We start from the raw sequence: 20639 nt of genomic DNA, 5'->3' as shown, positions 1-20639 counted from the left end.
TAAATCAGTGTAAGGCCTGGAGAAGGTCTAACTCCATGGGTGCTCTTAAAAATCTTGGGGTTTGGGATTGCTGGTTGTTTCCAGCAGTCGTGGGCTCATAGCAGCCCGGATGCTGTGTTTTCCAGGCCCCCAGGTGGCTGTTCACCTCACCACACTTCTCTGCACACTCTCCATTGACCTGAAGCACAGTGTTTTTTTCCCCAGCTCATGATTTCTCAGAGCTGTTTCCATGTGCTGCTTTGGGTATCCCTTGCAGGAGGTGGAGGGAAAGGTCTCCTTTCTCTTAGAGCTTCTGACTAGCTGGCATGAGGACCAAACAATTTAATGCTTATTGTGGAAGTGTAATAAATAAAAACCAAAAAAAAAAAAAAAAAAAAAAAAAAAAAAAAAAAAAGCTTAAAAAAAAAAAAAAAAAAACAAAAAACAAAAAAAAAAAAAAAAAAAAAAAAAAGTGTTTGGCAGCTGAGATGTGTGGCGTGCTGAAAGGGAGCACTCACCTGAGGGTCAGGTGGAGGCCATGACTGCAGTTTAATCACGGCTGACCTTTTCTTCTGCCCCACACCTGAAATATAATTGCTGGCCCTGAGCTTGTCACCAGAAAAACTGCCACGGTGAATGCAAGTGCTAATGGGCCCTTTCTGTTGGAAATCCGAGCATGGYGAGAGCCAGGGTTAGTCCCTGCTATTGCATCCGTGCTCCAGAAAGGGGCCTTTGCGTCAAAATGCCACCGTGTCAATGGGATATTCCAGGGAAGCCGGCAGCGGCAGGGCCATGTCCATGCCATGCTCGTGCCGTGACGTGTTCCTCTCTTGTCCCCCCCCGGCAGTACGACTTCGTGGAGCTGCTGGACGGCAGCCGGCTGATCGCGCGGGAGCAGCGCAACCTGCTCGAGGCGGAGCGAGCGGGCCGGCAGGCCCGCTCCGTGAGCCTGCACGAGGCCGGCTTCATCCAGTACCTGGATTCGGGCATCTGGCACTTGGCCTTTTACAACGACGGCAAGAACGCCGAGCAGGTGTCCTTTAATACCATCGTTATAGGTGAGTGGGGGTGATCTTCAGAAGCCTCTACCAAGAACTCAGCACTGCTCACCTTCGTTTTAGGAATACAGGGACAAGCTTTCTTAATTAAATGCTAGGGTTTATTTCCACAAATTTTCTTTTCATTGTATTTATTTTGCTGCTCAGAGTAGAACATAATATATATTTTAACTAGTTATTCTAGAGTACAAGGTCTGTTCCTCCATGTAAAACCTGTCTTGAAACAAGTCTACTTTGGTTGTAATTGTTAAACAGCACAGGGCTCCATTTTGAGCACAGAACGCCTATTGTTTTATCATTAAAATAGGAGCTTATTTGGGGGGAATGCAAAGGCCTAAGATACAACATCAGCTTCAGAAAATGGGAGCTATTTGTGTTCTTGGGAGCCTCAAACAAACCAGCTGTGAACACTTCTCTGAGAATGTGCGCTCGCTGCCATTTACATTAGTAGTGGTTTAAATGACAGGTACTTTGCATGGTGGGAATCCAGGAATCACCCTACTTTTCTATTCCTTTTTTWCCCCCTTTTTTAAAGAGTCTGTCGTGGAGTGCCCCCGGAACTGCCACGGCAACGGAGAGTGCGTTTCTGGGACGTGCCACTGTTTCGCCGGCTTCCTGGGCCCCGACTGCTCCCGAGGTAAATGCCCCCAGTTTGGGGCCGAATCCCGCGGGAAGGGAAGGAGGCGGCGATGGGCGGGTGTCSCGCCGCGAGGGCCGTCCCGCTCCTCACAGCTGCGTTTCCCTCGGCAGCGGCCTGCCCCGTGCTGTGCAGCGGCAACGGGCAGTACTCCAAGGGGCGCTGCCTCTGCTACAGCGGCTGGAAGGGCACCGAGTGCGACGTGCCGGCCACCCAGTGCATCGACCCGCAGTGCGGCGGCCGGGGCATCTGCATCATGGGCTCCTGCGCCTGCAACTCGGGCTACAAAGGGGAGAACTGCGAGGAAGGTGCGTGAGTACCACGCTCGGCACCACTTCCAGGCGCTGCCTCCGCYGCCTGTGCTGGTGGACCTGGGTGCTGCTCGCTACTGCTCATCCCTAAAAGATAAAACCATGAATCATAAGCATGCTGAAATACGTTTGGCACATAGGGTTTTTCTAAAATCATCTTACATCATTACAACATAATCATGTTTAGGAAGCAGTAGTATCACCAAACTCTACACAGAACTCTCATACTTTGTTTCCTCTTGGCAATGTGAACATTCTTAATTACTCTATATGGGATCTTTTTGCTTGTCAGTGTACTTTTATTTACTTTTTCTGGCTGAGGTCAGCGAAGAAGGGAGAACAAAAAACATGTTAGACTACAGAAACACTTAGTGATTTTTTTTTTTTCTTTCACAGAACAGAATAAATCATTAATGTATTGCGTTTGTTAGGGATCTTTTCTACCAACCACCTCATGGAAAATGCTGATTCCCATGTATCGTAATGAAAAATGATGCATCATTTTTGTATTTTAGAGATGTGCATAATAATATTCATTCGAGTGTGCTGCAAAGTGCAGTTCATTTTCTATTCTATTTTTTTAGGGAGTAAAAGGCACCATTTTCTTCCTCAATCAAATTGATTTTATTGATCTCCACACACAAAGTAATGCAATTAAGTCAGTGGAATTAAATTTTCAGACCATTGACCCTACAAGTGTAACATTTTATTGAGTCAAATTGCTAAATTAAATCTCGTCATCTAAAGCACATTAAAGTGAATTAAGAAGGATGGAGAGTATGCAACTCATTTATTTCTGAAACAAGTCAGAGGTCCTGCACAGCTGTCAAAACTCAGTAGCAGTGGATGGGGTCAGCTGATACCAAATGTTCCAAGGAATCCAACATTGTTACACTGTGATTAGAGGGAACAGGAATCAGTCGCCTGAAATTCAAAGTGAATCTTTGATTTCAGAAAAATCAGCAAAGCCTGAAAGATCCGTGGTGAACTAGGCAGCAGCCTCCGATGTCGCGAGTCAGTTATGTACTTGCAATGACTTCACGGTGCCACGGTGATGTGGAGGGACTTGCTTTGGCAAAGAAAATTGCCAGCATGCTAGCAAAGATTGACTGGGAATTGTAGTCATGATTGACGATAAAGACTTTAAATTTTTTGTTGTTGTTTTTTGTTTTGTCTTTTTTAAGCCTTGTAGCTAGAGAAGGGAGGTTGCCCCAAGACACCTTGGTTTGCTCTGTCTTTCACTCACTCATCTCAATAAAACATAATTGAATCACTCAGGATCAACCTGCTGAGGCTTGTTTTTAAGATGAGTGCTATGCTCCTTATTTCACAAGGGTTTTAAAAGGTRAATTAATCAGGAAGAGGCCTTGAGAACCTATTGTGGGTGCTTGTTCTTCAGTTTGATGGCAGACTTAAGCTTATCTTTTTCTTCTCCCACCAGCTGATTGCCTAGACCCAGCCTGTTCCAGCCACGGTGTTTGCATCCACGGCGAGTGTCACTGTAACCCAGGCTGGGGGGGTGGCAACTGTGAGATCCTGAAGACGATGTGCCCGGATCAGTGCTCCGGCCATGGCACCTACCTTCAAGAGAGCGGTACCTGCACCTGTGACCCAAATTGGACAGGTCCAGATTGCTCCAATGGTAAGGGTGAAAAACACTCCCATTGCCTAAAACAGTACTGCTTTAAATAGCACTGATTTAAGGCATCAGCTTGGACTTGACCTGCCAAGCTCATGGAAGTCTTTCAGTTGGCTGCAGCATGAGCTATGAATTGAATCAAGTGTTCAAAATACATAACAAGTTTGAAGTATGCAGAAAACAATTTATGCACTTGACAGTGTTTGTCAGYCACTCCTGGTAGTCACATGCAAGTGCAGTCTTCTTTGTGAAAGATATGTACTTGTATTTACCATCTATCTAGCACATCAATTTAAAACATAGAACTCCACCAAAACTAGAAACAGTTGAAAACTGGCAGCAGAGTTGATAAGGATTTGTGTGTACTGGAAGAGTAGTAGAGAGCTCCAAACATTCAAGAGAAAGCAACAAAGTTAAGAAAATGTTGTCTCCTATTAAATTTGGTCAGTAGAGGGGGRAAAAAAAAAGCCTCTGAACATTTTTAGCACTAACCATAGCTGGTTGTGAGATACCTTTGGTAATTCTCAACCAAACGCTCAAAAACTTGCTATTTCTGGACACCATGTCCTCTACTCTGGTTTGGATGATTCAGTTATGCTTCAACTTTTATTGATGTTTCAGGGAATGATTGGTCATTGAAATGCACAAAAATCACGTGTCTCATGTTTTTAGAAGTTTCAGTAGTGTCAAACTCGCAAAAGAGCTTGTAAAATRACACAAAGAGCTTTTGATGAAGTTGTACAAAATGACCTTCAAATCAGTACACCAAAAAAGTAAATCTTACCCATAAACATTTTGTTAGGCTGCTACAAGAGGAAAAGAATGAATTATTTCCATCAGTGGGTTTATAGGTTTGAAATCAGCAGAGCTTTCCTCTTTCTTCATCAGCAGTTTGTCCCTTAATTAGCCCTTCAATTCCACTTCAATTAAATTAACTCTAATTAATAAGTTCATTACAAAGATTGACGCACCTTGCTCAAAGCTAGTGTGCTAAAAGCTGATAAACACCTTCACCCTAATGAAAAATTGATTAGATTGAAGAGAAATAAACCTTTCTTTTTTGAAGCTAAGTTGACGTCTTGTGACTCTAAAGTTATAATCAAACCGTCTTGAATCTCTTCATCAAAAATTTAATTCAAAGTACGTATAAGATGCTCTATAGAAAGGAAGGAAAAAGAAAAGCTACACCTGTCTTGCTCCATAAACATTCTGGACAGTTTCTTATGGGAAATATCACGACTCCTTGACACTGTTTAATGCTTCACAGCACCTGGAGGTAAGAATTACACCCAACTGGGGCAAAAGAAACACTGCCCCATGACAAACTGAAACCCCTCTTTTTCCACCGAGCAACTACTTTCTTTTGCAGTTGAAAATAACAATATTCATTCCTTGTGCTGATTGATATCTGTTCCAAGAAACCAAACCCTAAAACTTTAATGAACTGACATGTGGTTAGGACCAACTGTGTTCCAAGGAACTAAAACAAAAATTCTTAGATTGTATTCTCTAGCAATAATGACGTTTCCTACAGTCTAACTGAATGAACTAAAATTGTAAATGCAAACTCTGGCAATCTAAATTATCATCTTGTATTAGCTCTGAGACTTAACATGTGTTGTTTAGTCTCTGACTGTCTTTGGCTCTTAATGTATTTTTCAATTATTCTATCAGTTACAAGAACCTATTACTATAGGTAAATGACAAGTTAAATTGCTGTATGTTGATTTTATTTTTTTTTAACAATCTATTATTTAAACCAGACTGTTCATAGCTGTCAGTGATAGGAATTTACTGAAAGTGAAAGAGCATCATCTTTTATATTTAACAGATGTGTCAGTATGTCAGCATAGTACTAATTTGCCTCACTAAGGCTGATTCTTTTTAATGAAAAAATGTGTCAAAAATGGCACATTTTTACTTTGGAAGAAAACAGGGAGCAGGGTGGAGAGGGGAAACCTTGTTATAATGAACTTCCTTTAATACTGCATTTTTATTCACGACATACAGCGACCTAGGTCTGGGACACTCAGTCTCTAAAACCAGGCTGTAAATTTTAATAACTTTGAGTGCCCTATCATCCAAGTTATGAAAGGTTGCTTGTAGGAAATAAAAATATGTGTTTGAAAACTGCTCGGAGCTCAGAGATGGAAGGGCTGTGGATGCTTGATCTGGGTAAGTCTGCAGGATAGCTCAGTAAGCACTAGCACCAAGAGACAGCTCTCTGCCTGCATTCTGTAGACCCGACGCAAGCATGCTTGTCACAGTGCCTTCCTTTGATATAATCTCCACTGCTTTTACTTTCTGCTTCTCTTTTGCGAGTGGAGCCGCTGACTAACGTGTGTCCTCCCTGCCCCGCGTGTGCCCCCCGTTCCCTCCTGTCTCCCGCAGAGATCTGCTCCGTGGACTGCGGCGCGCACGGCGTCTGCATGGGCGGCACGTGCCGCTGCGAGGACGGCTGGACGGGCGCCGCGTGCAGCCAGAGAGCGTGCCACCCGCGCTGCGCCGAGCACGGCACCTGCAAGGACGGCAAGTGCGAGTGCAGCCAGGGCTGGAACGGCGAGCACTGCACTATCGGTAGGAGCCCCGGCCGCCGCGCGCCCCCAACGCYGCTCTGAGGGCCCGTGCTGCAAAGGGCAGCACTGGCCCTTGCCAGGCTGGGCAGAGGAATTGGTGTTTTAAGAAAGGAGAGGGTTAGGTCGYGGCTCGTCAGTGCTTCATAGCTGGTTTGCTGTGGAGAGGAGGTGCAAGAATTTCCCTTTCCGTCGTTCCCCTTCAGCTGCCTTTTGCTGAGGGGGAGGCTGCGCTTATTTTAAAGTGTAAATATATCCTGCAATGTGTGCTGTTCTGTTGTTGTGTGAGAGCTTTCCATCTTTTGGAAACAAAGCTTTCTTTTGTTTTTATTTTTGTTTTTTTTTTCCCTCTAGTATGGAGAAGAAACAGAAAAACGTGAATTTTGCCTACACACACAAATACTGCCTCCGTCTTGCAAAGAATGTAATCTAGTTGCCAAACATTATCTTCCTGTCAACATCATTCTTTATTTTAGAATTACAGCAGATTTCTGTTACATAACTAACAGCATAGCATTTCAGCAGTCTAACACAGCAGATTAAGAAGAGGTCATCATTATTACAGCTTGYATATTGCTGTAATTAAGTTAGTCCTAATGTTTGAAAACCTTTTGGGACTCCTGAGCCTTTTAGTGAAGCTTTTCTTACTCAGTTATTTACCTTCCCTGTGTCCCATTTACTGCACGCTCCCCTTCCAGTATGGGAAATGTAGCTAAAGGAAGTGAGGAAATGGAAGAAGTGGAAGAGTTGTCCAAAAGGTTACTGCTGTAAAATGTATTTTATATAGCTGTAGTGCCAAGAATTCCCTTGTAAGCAGGGACCCCTTGGTGCAAGACACTGTGGGACTGTAATGTGGAAGAGGAGTCCTGTCCAGACTGCTTTATAGTCCCAGCATAATGCTCATAGAAACTGTCATGGGGAGAGGTAGGAAGCACAGGCAAAGGGACTGGCAGTCACCTGAGTGTGAGGGCAGATCAACTTCTGCTGAGGTCTGTGGTGAGCACTGCACAAGCCCGAGAATAACAAAGTGGCTCTACAGTATTTACAGGTCACGTCTCCCAAGGGTGAGCAGCCTTTTGGATAAGTGCTCAAAGATGCTTATTTTGAGAAACTATCAAGTAGACAATGGAGGAGGTGGTCAAGCAAAGGATAAGAGCTACCACTGAGTGATGGCAAAATCACAGGTACACTGAACAGTCAAAAAAAACCCAACTAGGGCAAAATAAAGTGTTTTGTTTGAATGGAGGGAGAAGGGGAGTTGCAGGGTGATGGAGGTTGGTAGGGACTTCTGCAGAGCTCGTGAGGTGCAATGTCCACCCCATTCAAACAGGGTCACCCAGAGCACCTTGCACAGGGTGACGACCTGGCGCGTTTTGGAGCTCTYGAGAGGAGACTCTGCAGCAATGAGTGCCTGTTCTGGCTGTATTATCTGGTATCCACATCCCTGCGCCAGGAGGAGAAGCCAGAGTTTCCTTTTGTAGGAAGGAGCCAGATATAAAGTAGTCAGATTGATTTGTGAATTGTTTTTACAGAAATCACAATTGATCTTTTTGATCACTAATGAGATTTCTGGGGTGTAAGCAGGGGCTGGGGGCTAAGATGCCTCCCTGCAGACTTGCAGAGAGAATTGCTGCAGTTAAGGGTTAGAGGAAYTTCCAGTAAACGTGCTGATGAGAAGAACAGCCAGGTGGGAAGAGCCTGTGTTTTAAACAATAAAGTAAAGCAAACCTTTAAAAGTAGGATAAAGCCTTTCCCCTGAGCGCCTTAACTTGCCAATGAGCAATTACTCAGCAGATCGCTCTGCTGTTGGTCTCGCTGACCTTGGCACTGCTTCAAGGGTTGCAGTTACACACGGATGAGCTGCTCTTGAACAATTTTTCCAACATATTAGACACAAACAAGTTTTTCCTCAGCACTGGGCAAGCGGGTCTGTCTTCCCACCTGTTCTTTAAATGTGTATTTACTGTGAGGCTGCTGCTGTAAAGATAGTTTGATTTGTTAATATTGCATGTTGCAATTATAGTTTCAAAGACAAGTACTGCAGTACAGCCTCTAGTCCATTCTTATGCTTATTTTTGGCAGTTGTTTTCTTCAGAACCCCATTTTATAGATAAAACAGGATATTTTATTGCTTGTTTTCAGGAATAGTTTCATCTTAATGCAGTAAGAATGGATGTGTCCTCAGCTTTGCAAATGAAGAGTCAGTCTGCTTTTGTCTCTTCTACTCTAGAGTTTAATATCTTCCTTCAAGCAATAGGTTTCAAAACACACAGAGCATCAGCATCTTTCTCTCCATATTCCTCCCACACTTCTCTTATTCTTACCCTCCATTTGTAACTCAGGCATTTTTGTATTGCTCACAACTCTAAACCAGAAAAGTTCTCCATTCCTCTTTTTAAAAGCTGTTAACCACTTCATAGAAATAAAGATTTTTTTAGTTTGATGCAGCTTTTAGTTGAAAGTGACCTGAAGTGTACCGGCCCAAACTTACAGTTCCTTTGGGAAAGGAATGTGCCAAGGAAGCTGTAAACTAAGGCCGACGGCTGTCCTTGACCTTTTGGGAAAGGAGTGTCCCAGCAGTTCTTAGGTGGTTTCCTGGAGTGGGGTGAAGGTGCATGTGTTAAACCTCAGAGGGGCTAACAGGAGTCTTGCTGCTGTGCTCTAAATCCAGGACTCAGCTGATCAGAGCGATCTGCATTTTTTTGTAAAGCACAAGTGCAATTTAAAATGGTAAAGATGTTTTGCACCTYAGCTAACATCTTTAGTTTGCTTCTGAAGGTTGTCCTAGCTCATTTTCAGTTAGCCCACTGTATAACACAGTATTCTCTTGGATGACACACATTAATGGCTGAGAAGAAACAAACTAACTTATGGCTATAATTAAAAGGTAGTCCTTAGGGCTTACCTGTTTAGTAGCTTTCAAACCCTAGGTTGCTTTTCAAGTTACACTGATTTCCATTTATATTCAAGACACTTGTGAGAAAATTTGACCTAGGGAAATCCTAATTCCTGTAAGCTGGAAAAGACCCTTTATTTGTTTTTATTCCACTTCTTAAGGACATTAGGTAGCAAAATCATAGATGATAGCAAAGGTTTGCTTTTGGTACAGAGTTTCCCCACCTGCTTCTCAGGRCACCTTCCTTTTAAGCATCACACTTTCTGTAAGTTTCAGGATCACACAGCTTGGAATTGTGAAATAATACACATGCATTTCTGTGTGCATTTGGTTTGTGAGAGAGGATAGAGTAGAGTAAGTAAGGTTTGGTTTTGTGTTTTGAAGTAATGCACATAGTAAGGTAGGCAAGATTGCTTTGGCTGGCGCAGCTGGTGCCTGTTACTGGTACCCGCTGTTGGGCTGTGCTTGCAGACACGTAAATGCCCTCCTGATACAGGCCRTGTCCGTGAGGTGCTGCTGTCGCTCTTGCCACATGCTGCCAAAGATGAGTATCAAACGTGTTCAGCAGGTAATTATTACGTGCCCAGGGCTGTGGTGAACTCAGCTTTTTGAGAATTAGCAAAAATGGGGATTTGGAGCTGCTGTTCAGCATCTTGCAGGACTGAACCAAACACTGGCACTATGCACTCCAAATACAAAGCAGTTTAAGGCCATCTAAATTGCTTACTGTCTTTTYCCTGCTGAGAGTCCTGATATTTTACCATTGCTTGTAGCCATGTGAGAGCAGGTTAAATCAACAGTTCACTACAGAGCTAAGGAAAATCACCTGTCCACTGTTTGTTTGGTCTGGAGTGAAGCTCATGGGTCTGGGCTGAGCATCCTTAGGTTATTCCGTGAAGCTCTACCTGCATCTCAATGGGATGCCAGTCTGCAGAAACACAGCTGGTGCCCGGGTGAGAGCCCGGATGAAAATTTGGCCTGTAATTAAGTTTTCGTAACACAGTTGTACTAAAATATGTTTTTATTTCCCTTCTATCTCGGTTTGCAGTGAGTTCACTGACCCTCTCCTGTCTGAATAGTTGTTCTGTGAGATTGGAAGAGCTATTATTTCAGATAGTCTATTATTTTTCATGATATAGCTGGCATGTACCATGGGTAAATTAAGTAACTGTCATAGGAAGCCCATAAATATGAATACTTATCCAGCTGCTTTTCCATTAGACTCTGTTAGCTGAATAGAATTAGTAAATAATTATGTTGGTGGGGAATCTGCTATATCCATGTGCTGTGTAACATCTCAGTTTTACAATGCAGCCTAWTTTTTTCTATAGACCAAATTAGTTTTAGAGTAATCTAAATTGCAAATTGGCCAATTTGCATTAAAACTATGCCTTCTTGATCAGATTTGTCAACACCTCTTTTTTAAAAAGTCTTTAGCATTAAGCATGGGTGGATAAGACCATCTGTTTATGTAGCTTGCCTGCAGCTCCATTACTTAACACATGAGACAGGTTACAGCTGTTTAATTGTTACGGTGTGGAGCGATTATCATTCAGTCCAAAATTAATATTTATATATGTATGCATGGAATGTATGTCGTTAAACAAAAGTGATACAAATGTCTATTAATGTCATTAATCATTCGTATTTAATCCCCCAGGAGGGCTAACGTTACCATAGGAGTATTCATACTACCTTTGAGTGCTGCTTGAGGCTACTTTACCTGGTATGCAGAAGTGAAATCCTCATCAAATGCTGTTCAAATGGTGGTATCTTGATTTTTTTATCACCGAAGATTTTTCCTATAYTTATTCCCCCTAAAATTTGATTGAGAAAAAAAATAATAGGAGACAGCAAAGTATTTATTCTTAGCATTCTTCTTGGCATGAAATGTCATTAAAACCAATCAAACCAAAAATAAATTTTCTTCAGCAAAAGATTTCTAGAGACAGCTATTTTAACTAGAAAAACAAGAATGCTTTCTGATTTAGATTCTCACAATGATAGGCGACTAAATCACGTGTCACACACTCGTGTAAGTGGCCTGCCGTTCCCACTGATCCCAGGTCCCGGTTGGAATGGCTTTCAAGAGTGGGCAGGCACGAGGACATTCACACCCTGGTTTGCTGCGACCGTGAGCAGTGGGAGCTCAGACGTACTGGCCGTGTGAGGAATGCACATTYTGGAAAGCAATATGCTCTCTGAAGTCGTTGCCCCTGCACCTGCTTCCTTCAGCGTGTGTTTGGCTCTGGGCTCCTTTTACTGGTGATTTCAGATATGACTGCAGGGAAAAACACTTTATCTCTTCATCAGATCAGAGAGCAAGTCGAGACAAATGTGTTCCTCCTGTTAATTCAAAGGAGTGATTATAGAAAACTGAATATCATAGAATCACAGAATCCTTRAGTTGGAGGTCATGTATATGGTTAATGAAATACGGTTATATTTCMTTAAAGTACATATATATTTTTATAGTATGGACTTGACAAACCGAGTCATGGTCCTGCTTTGGGACTTGACTGGTCTGCAGATCTGCGTGTTGCAGGGAAGGCAGCACCAAGAGCTGGGCKGATTCCTGCCTGCCACTGCCATGAGGCTCCTCACAGCTTCGGCATTACCTGGTGTATTTACACTTGGCATTCTTTTAAATAGTCATGTCAGGGATTTTATGTATCTCAATGCACTCCTGCCAAGAATTCTTCATATATGTTAAGATTCTCTTGAGATTTTAGCATCCTGATAAGAAGAAAATGCTTCCCTTCAAATTATGACTGAAACAATAATGAAATATTTTCAGAATCGATGTTTCAGAAACACCTGCATTCACTAGGGTCAGGATTTCACAACAATATTTATAGCTGTACTGTCAATACGAAAACTTCATGAAAAAGAGAAGTTGACTTTCTCAACACCCACACTGCTGCTATCTGTGTTTTAACAATATTTCATATAATTTACTGCAAATATGATTTTGATCTTCCCTGGGCCTGAAAAGCATGTTATAATTTGCCAGGCAAAGCCTTAAATATGCAAAATATTTGTACATTTGCTAACAATCAAAATCTTGCCTTGCCAGGCAAATCTAAGGTAGTGAGTCATATTTATGATGGCTGCGTATCTGATGCTGTAAAAATTAAACGAATTATTGGTCAGACCTTAACACTTTTCGAGATCAAGCATCTCAAACACAAATTATCTGCTGGTGTACTTTAAATTGCTAATTGGTTGACTTGCATTTAAATAAGGGCCACATGTGAAATTTGAGTTAGACACATTTTCAGAAAACAGCAGAGTCTGTGCAGATTTTTAAGGCATGTYGCAAAGTTTGAGTTGCAGAGCTTGAGTTAACGTGGTCAGAAGGGTGTTATGCAGGCTGTAGAGTTACCCCATTACCTAGTCACGCCACCAGGCACATTCAGAAGGTGCTTCTAGTCAGGAAGACAGACAGACAGACACATTAAGGCTTTCCTCTTCTTTTTATGTGATTTTTGTATAAACATCAGGATTWATGTGCATCTACATGAGGTCTGGTCTTGCAGAGTTTGTCAAAGAGTTTTCAAAGAAATATATGAACTTTTTCAGCTTTTAAATATGAGACAATTTTTAAATCATTACTGGGATATGCCTATTCTAAGGCATTTATTCTAAGATACGTGTGTCTGTCTTACAGTAATGGTTAGAAACTAAGATAGAGATGAGTTTCAAAACAAAAGAAATCTGCTCTTTCAGAACACTCAAAGGCCCGTAAATGGCTGCTGCAAAGAATTGCTGCAGTTTTGGCAAGGGATAAATTGCAACGAATCCAGATCTCTCTGCAGAAGTGAATGCAGTGAGTGGCTATCTCTGCTGCAGACCTACAGAGACACTGGAGAATGAGTGCGGAGATAATGAGGAAGGCCTGATTTCAGACTAAAGAGTATGTTTTGCCTAAAACAGAGAAACAAAATTGCCTGAAACTGTTATTCCGTGCATGCATTCTCTTTTACAAGCAGGGCAAAATGTGAATTTAGGAGGAAAAAAGCCTCAAAAGGAAAGAGTGCTCATAATCCCGCACTATTGGCAGCAGTGCTCTGAGCATATGGTGCGCCTAAGACAAGGTTCTCATGAACTCAAAGAGGATGATGACTGTGGGCTGCTCACAGCTGCTTGCAGGACTGTCCGGGGGTGAGTGGGAGAGCATTGCATTTGCAAACGATACCAAAGCCCAATGTCCCCTAAGCACTTTGAAAGACAGGATGAGAATTTAAAATTACTTTAACAAATAGGAGAACAGGGTATTCAGAAAAGCAGTGTGCAATTCAGTAAGCAAGGGGTTCTGGCTTGGTAAGGATAAGCAACTGCACGAATTCTAGGTAGGAAGGAGTTTCCCAGGGAGAAGTTGCTCAGGAAAGACTGAGCAGTGGATCGTGAATTTCACACGAGTGAACTCCTTCAGAAGACAGGCTGGAGCAGAGCTTTAAATTTGGTGAACAACGGACTCCTACGTTGTTGTTGTTGTTGTTGTTGTTGTTGTTGTTGTTGTTGTTAAAAGTATGGACCTCCTCAGAAATTTCATATGGATGCAAGGCAGATATTTTAGTCACCCTTAGAGAGTAAAAACAGTTGCTTTAAAAACTCAATATATTATTCTCCAAGTAAGCTATGAATCATACAAGAAATACTGGGTTTAAATATTACAAGGAATATTTGGATTTGGTTTTGATTTTTACACTCAAGAGATGTTTTTAATTGACAGGATAGTTAAACTGTGGCTAAATAGAAGAGTGAAGAACATCTCCAGGAAGGTCAGGTAGCTGTATCAGGAGAATTAGGCCAAAATGAAGATTTAGGGAGTGAGTCTTGGATATGCTAAACGGGCTAGACTAGAGCAGGGGTTTTGCACAATTTGCTGCTAAACAAACCCTTAAGTAAGTTCATTTTCCCTCTCGCTCACAGTTAAGCTCTCACAATTTCTCTGCTGTTGATGAACAGACTGTGTTAGCACAATTAGCAGAACCTTAAGCAGTTCAGCGAAGCTTCCCCACCATGTGGCCCAGCATGAAAAATATGTAATATCATGGAATGTATTTTCATTCCCCTCCTTCCTCTGTTTCCTAGCTTACTTTCTGTACATAAGACTTGAGAGCTTTCTCAYGTCCCAAAATCAAAATAAATAAATAAAAGAAGTAGTTGCAAGGTGAAGAACATGAAATCAGGGAAATCAGGAAGCAACAATTCGATGTTGATTTGGTCCTTTTATTTACATTATTTGCATTTTACTTACATTAGGATAAWAAATGTAATTACATCTTTAATTCTTCTTTTGCACCTTATGAACATGATATGAGAAAAATGCAAGGCTGTGAAGGACTATCACTCATAGAAGCTCTGCAGCATTTTTGGCTGAGCATGGTGGGCATAGGCATCTCCTGGTTCACGATGGCTTCTTGGAGAACTAATTCCCACTCTGTGCTTCTGCCACAGATTTTCTTTTAGTAATTCAGGAGCGCAGACTGTAAAGGAGAGTCCCCTGACTATTCATTTTATATGGATATGGTAGGAGTTTCTTTGTGAGCTGCTGAAATGCTGAGTATACACACTGAGCAAAGAGAAACACGCACTTTCTGTGCTTGAAGTCTTGTAGAGTTCTAAGTATTTTGAAAAATCACACGGTAGATGTTGCAGCCAGGATGCATATAGTCAAAGTACAAAAAACCCCAGGCTTAGGGGGAACTTTATACTTTAAACATGGCGTGGTTTGCTTACATTTAGTTTATCTACTCAGCAATTCAGATGGCATTTTGTCTGTAGATCTCCTTAAGTGATACAGCCTGCAAGATTATCCGTAAGCGCAAACATGTCTGGTGCAGACGCGTTGTTTGCACCTTCCTTTGGAAGATCCGTGCGGARGTGCCCGGGCGTGTGGAAGCGGTGGGGATGCCGGGGCCGGGGCTGCGCCCGCTTTGTGAGCACCCTTTGTGGGGGACACGAGCAGTGGCTGAGAGCAGAGGGGCAGGCGAGACACGTGCCCGGTGCAGGAGGGTACTGCATTTGTACGTGTCACCATAGGTATGAATTACACAGGCCTGCTTTGTAAGACAGGCTAGTCCGCTTCTGCCAGTCCTACGTATGTGTATATGTACACATATACTGTGTGTTTGTGTGCTTACACATATCTATATAGAACAGCCTTGTAAGGCAGGCCAGCCCTGAAGAAATCCTGGTTTTTAGCCCCAGATGCCCCACACAGATGCAGTATTCTTCACTGCTTGCTATATTCCAAAATTGTTTCTTCATCTTCTTTTTTTCCCCTCCCTTTGGCTCTCCCCTCTCTTTCTAATTCCTCTTTCCTGACTCCTGTAAGAGGCTTAGGAGGGAGAGGCTGCCGGCCAGGGAAGGCAGCCAGCTGGTGCCCTCAGGGAAGCAGAGGCAGGGGGTTCTGCACAGGGTCCTGCCGGTGTGTAATTTAGGCTCACCCTGATCAAAGCCACCTTGCTCACACTCTCTTACGTCTTAGGTTTAATTCTGCTCCTGCTTCTGGCCAAGTGTCTCTGGAGTGGAGCTGCGGGAGGCTGCAGGTGCGGCGGCACGGGGCGCTGACGCGCAGTCCTTGGCATGTTGTASCCTGGTGCATCAATTACCAGCGTTACGGGGGTGAAAACACCCCGCAAAGGGTGACGGTGTCAGCCACCAGGACTGTCCGGTTGTCGCCTGGTGTTTAGAAACCTGTCACCATTACGATCCTTTATGAAGGAATAATGGGTAATAAAGCGGTGCTGCGAGTGCCAATTAAGGAACATCAAATCAACGGGTATGCGGCTCACGCTGATTTAAACAGGAGCTGATTGGGATAAATGGGTTTAATATATACTTATGTTCTGTGGCTATTCTGGCATACCTACAGGAAGTAGCAGGTGAATAATCTAAGGAAGGTACTGACTTGCATCTCTAGTAGGAGGCTAATGGGGAACATAAAAAAAAAAGGAAAAAAAAGGAAAAAAAAAAGGAAAAAGGCTCTGGACACTGGCTGGTTATGAAATAAATGGTAAATGTCAGTTTGCCAGATAGTGTTAACAGCCATTTCAAAGCACATTTATCTGACACATATGTGCATTACTGTCTACATATTCTGTTCGTGCAATTAATATTCTACTTGTATGAGTTTTGATGCCACTTACATATTCTTGAATTTTGACTATACTGGAACATGGGCTTGGATTTTTGACTATGCTGCACAATTTATGCCTTCATTTTGTTTTTCTTTGTTCTATATGAAGTTACACATTGAAATAATACCAAAATTTTAAATTTCACAGTCTTAATTCCAACAAGAAAACCCTTACAGGTACAGATTAAATTGTATAATCAAGTCTGTAATTAGACTTCTTAAGGATTTATGTTTAAATACTGTAAAGAATAGAACTGTGCTCCTGCCTATAATTATCTGTATAGAGGGAAAAGCAGGAAGATACCCTGCAGCCTCCTACCCTAAACTTGCCCCTAGAAGTAGACTTCTTCCTCTTTCAGTTGCGGTGCCCTGACGATGAGGAAGGCACCATGGTTAACTAAATTCCACTACAAAAATTGTTCTTTTCTGCACACGTGTTTTCTGGCTTTTGATTCTAGGATGCTGYAGGTTCCCAAGAACGGTTTATAACTTTGCCCTTCATGTTAGAACTACAGAATGGTGATGAGAGAAAGGGTGCTGAAACATAGAACTTGATTTTCAAGCTTTAGAGGTATATGGTCTGGAACAGGCCAAAATAAATAAGTAAATAAATACATAAAACCTATAGAGCCTGGGATTGCAGGGACATTTCATTTGCCTGGGATGTTTTTTGATTTGTTCGATTTTCTTGCCTCTTCCTGCTTTTGTAGAGGCACTTAATGTTTCACTGGTGGGCAGCCGAATTTGTTTCCATTGTGTAGAATAAAACGTGCTTTTTCCTCCTCGCATATTACACAGTAATCCAAGAGCAGGTCAGCAGGAGCACAGGGCATTGTATTGGTACAAGAATGAAGAATTAGATCCACCTCTGAATGTAGATCTGTGCCTCTCTGTTAATGGTGTTGCATGTGCCAAGGGTACTTTGTTGCTGCCATCTACGCATTCTGCAATCAATATTTTCATCTTCTTACTTTGTACCTTCCTGTATAATTACGAGAAAAAAGAGAGATTGCACAGGACATATGGCAATTTCTTCTTCAAGAGAAGGACAAGAAGCTGTCACTTTCTTAACTGTAGCAGCGTGGTTGTGGTTTCTGTGAGGCTCCACATCTCCCCCCCTTCCTCCTTGGTCTTGGTTGAGAACAGCTTTGTCCCATTTCGCCTAATCGGAGTGAAATCTCCTGGTTGGAAACCTGCAACACACAGTGCTGAGGGTTAATAGCGAGTGACAAAGCAGTTGCCTGACTGGAGCCCTTATCCAGGGGTGGAAAAGATCCAGTTAGGGGAATACGGGAGCGTAGCAGTTGTGTTGGGAGGCCTTGCAAGAGGCCCACATCTCAACACACCACGTGCCACCAGGTTTAGCTGTACAGCATTAGCCCCCCGTGCTTTAAATCCATCTTGTGGCCTGTCTTGCCTTCCTCCATCCTTCCTATTCAGCTCCTAAGTGTCCTATCTTATCAGAAAAGCCCTKCTGTTCTTGGGTATGCCATATTATCTATTTCTATACAACTGAAACCTCAGCTCAGTTTCCACCCGCTCTTCCAAGCGAGAGGGATCCCCCGCCTGCTAGCCCTGCTACTCCCTCCTCCAGCCCACGCAAACGGTCCAACTGACTCTACATAGTTGGCTGTGTGTGCTCGGAAGAGTAAGTGTCACTGAACTGAAGCAGGAGAGAATTATTCCTCCCTCCTTAAAATCCTGTTAATCCAATCGGAATTAAGGCAGCGTGCTGGTTATTCTCTCAGAGTGCTGCGTTGCCTGCAAATCAAAGATCACCCAGCATGGTCAGTGTTTTAAAGCACCTAAGCTAAGTAATGACTTTTAGGTTGTGTTGAAAGGTGGATTTCGTTACTTTGATTATTTTTTATGCGTAAAAATCAAAGCATGTGAAAAGAAATCAAAAGAAAAAAAGCCTAATCTCACCAAGKTAGCATCACTTTCCCCTGTAGGCCTTGTTTCTAAAATACTGCCTCATTGAGTCATGAGAGTGTTTGCCGAAAAGGGAAGTTCTTGCATTTTTAAAAGCAAAACTGTAAARTACATTTTCATTTTGTAATGTAAAATCTCTCATGTCAGGTGCACCTGCTCGATTTGCATGTGAAATCTGAACAATTCTTGTTTTATGTGACACTTCTGAAATGTCTGTCTGTTTCTTTTTTTCTTTCTTCTTAATTCTCAAGCTCACTATTTGGATAAGATAGTGAAAGGTACTGTATATTTGCTCTTTGCTGACATGCCTGTACCTTACATGTATTTTCTTATATATGAATACATAGCAACCACTGTACTAGATTGGCAAAAGAATTTTTTTCTTACATGCATTCCATGGATTATAGATTTAATTCATGCTAGTTTCAACCCATCTCAAATTAAAATATAAAATTACACGTTATATAAAAATATTTTACTAGTTGTTACACATTTCTGTACAAACTGTATACGTGTATGAGATTTTGCTTGAACCAAAGACTGAAGATAGTATTTGTTTGCTGTTTGGTGCTTTATCTTTGTTGGTTTTGTCACTGGACTTCTACCTATGAAAAAGTAAATACTTAGGAGAAGAAGCAAAATGATACTCCTGTCACAGAACAAGTATCAATAGTTCTGAAGAACAGATTACAGACATGTTTTATGTGTAGACAGATCAACGGAATAACTGGGGCTTTTAACTTTTGTTATCTAAGTGTGGACAAATCTATAGAAAATTACAACTATGCAATGTTTTCAATTAAAAGGTTCAAGGATATAAATACCCAGTATGAAACAGCAAAGATTGTTGTATCTTCAGTTATGGTAAAATTCGATAGAAAAATGGTTAACAAAAATCCTACCCCTCTTTCCCTGAGTATCTTTTTCTATTCCCTCTTTGTGTTTTGTTTTTTTTTTTTTATTTTATTTTATTTCATTAGAATATGGCAATATTCATGGCAATATCCAGGCTTTCACACAGTAGTTCTTGAGAGTACCCAATTGACTTCTAAAACACTCTGCCAGCAGGGCAATTAAATCTGTACATCTTCCATAAATGAAACAGAAGAAACATTCTGGAAAAAAAAAAAAAAAGTAGCTCTCTGCATCAACAAATGCTGCTAGCAGCTCCGCTCTGAGAGAAAGAGAGTAGCAAGACTAATCTCAGCCTGGCATGATGGCATGATATCCATAACTATAACATGTTCATACTTTCTCATAAGAGGCTGTTATGATTCTCTGCCTTCTATGAGTAATTCGACAAGAGTTGAGAGCCCTTTATAACTTCTTTTTCTGGGGATTTTTGTAATTTGAAACTGCATAGTTGAAAGGAGTCATTATAGTCATAATTCTTTAGAAGAAAAAAATAAGCTRTTGCTTCCAGAAGAGTGCTCTAAGCTCAAGCAAATTTAAGCAAAGCAGGTTAGTAGATTAGTTCACAAAGACAGTAGTCCTAGAAAGTGAAGAAATGCTTTCACCAGTTATTTAGGTGTGGGGKTTTTTTTTAATAAAAGTTTACAGATAACTGTTGTGTCCAAAAATAGATTTGTAGCCACGTTCACCTTAGAAACTTAGTGCCATCGTGTACTTGCTTCTGTCRATGTCTTATCATAGTCACAGATAAGGAACGCCAGAATCTACATATTTATGAAGTGTTGTCATCCTCATACAGGCCATGGTGGCTGCATGCCAGATTTCATCACTAGGAAGTGACAGATACTGTTTTTTTTTTCTTTTTTTTTTATGTAATGTTAGACTGAAAACAATTATAGATTTTGGATATATTAAATTATTTTAATTGTTTCCCAAATTTTCCCTCCTTGGCCATAAAAGCAGACAAGATAGGATATAAAGGTAACAGCACAAAAGCCTTAGGGAGACTGTCACAAAAAATCACTCTCTGCTATCTGTCTTGAAGCACGTCACTACCGTGTTTTTGTTCAGTCTATCAATGTTTTATTGTGGTCCTTATGGTATTTCATTTTGTCCGTCCTAAGTAATCAAATACGCACAGCTATTACATTTAGTTGGAAATCCTGTTGGTCCTGTCCCATCCGTATGCAGCCTGAATCCTAATGTTTGTTAGAATAGATGCTAAGCTGCTTCACTATTTCCTGGGCTTTGCTTATTCTGTGGAAAGGAATGTACTTTTGGCATAAAGTATAGTCATTAAAACTGGCCTATACTTTGTGCAATTATTTAACACACTGTAATTTCACATGAATATACGGCAACTCTGAGACCAGATAAAGTTAACGTTCGCCTTTATTGTGTGCCTAAAATCAGATGCGCTTTCCTACTGAAGAATTTGGAGGGATTTGGGCTTAGTAACATGGAGCTGAAACATTTATACCAGTAGGTATCCAATATCGTGTGCAGCAAATAACGCTCTATTCTATGAGCACAGAAAAAAGTAGCRTTTTACACA

At 41.7% G+C, this 20639-nt stretch overlaps 1 protein-coding gene across 1 annotated transcript in view; it reads left to right on the top strand.

Moving 5' to 3' along the window:
* Window positions 1-20639, top strand: part of TENM3 (teneurin transmembrane protein 3) — a 290741-nt gene that overhangs the window by 211259 nt on the left and 58843 nt on the right. The window contains exons 7-12 of the mRNA XM_026033502.1: window positions 827-1037; window positions 1573-1674; window positions 1788-1982; window positions 3427-3627; window positions 6016-6201; window positions 18424-18450. Of these exons, the coding sequence (XP_025889287.1) occupies window positions 827-1037; window positions 1573-1674; window positions 1788-1982; window positions 3427-3627; window positions 6016-6201; window positions 18424-18450 (922 nt within the window). The remainder of the gene's footprint in view (window positions 1-826; window positions 1038-1572; window positions 1675-1787; window positions 1983-3426; window positions 3628-6015; window positions 6202-18423; window positions 18451-20639) is intronic.

This window comes from Nothoprocta perdicaria, unplaced genomic scaffold, assembly GCF_003342845.1.
Source record: "Nothoprocta perdicaria isolate Ctin4 unplaced genomic scaffold, notPer1 scaffold_13, whole genome shotgun sequence".
NCBI lineage: Eukaryota > Metazoa > Chordata > Aves > Tinamiformes > Tinamidae > Nothoprocta > Nothoprocta perdicaria.
The sequence above is the reverse complement of the archived record's forward strand: the minus strand, read 5'-3'. Positions and strand labels throughout refer to the sequence as shown.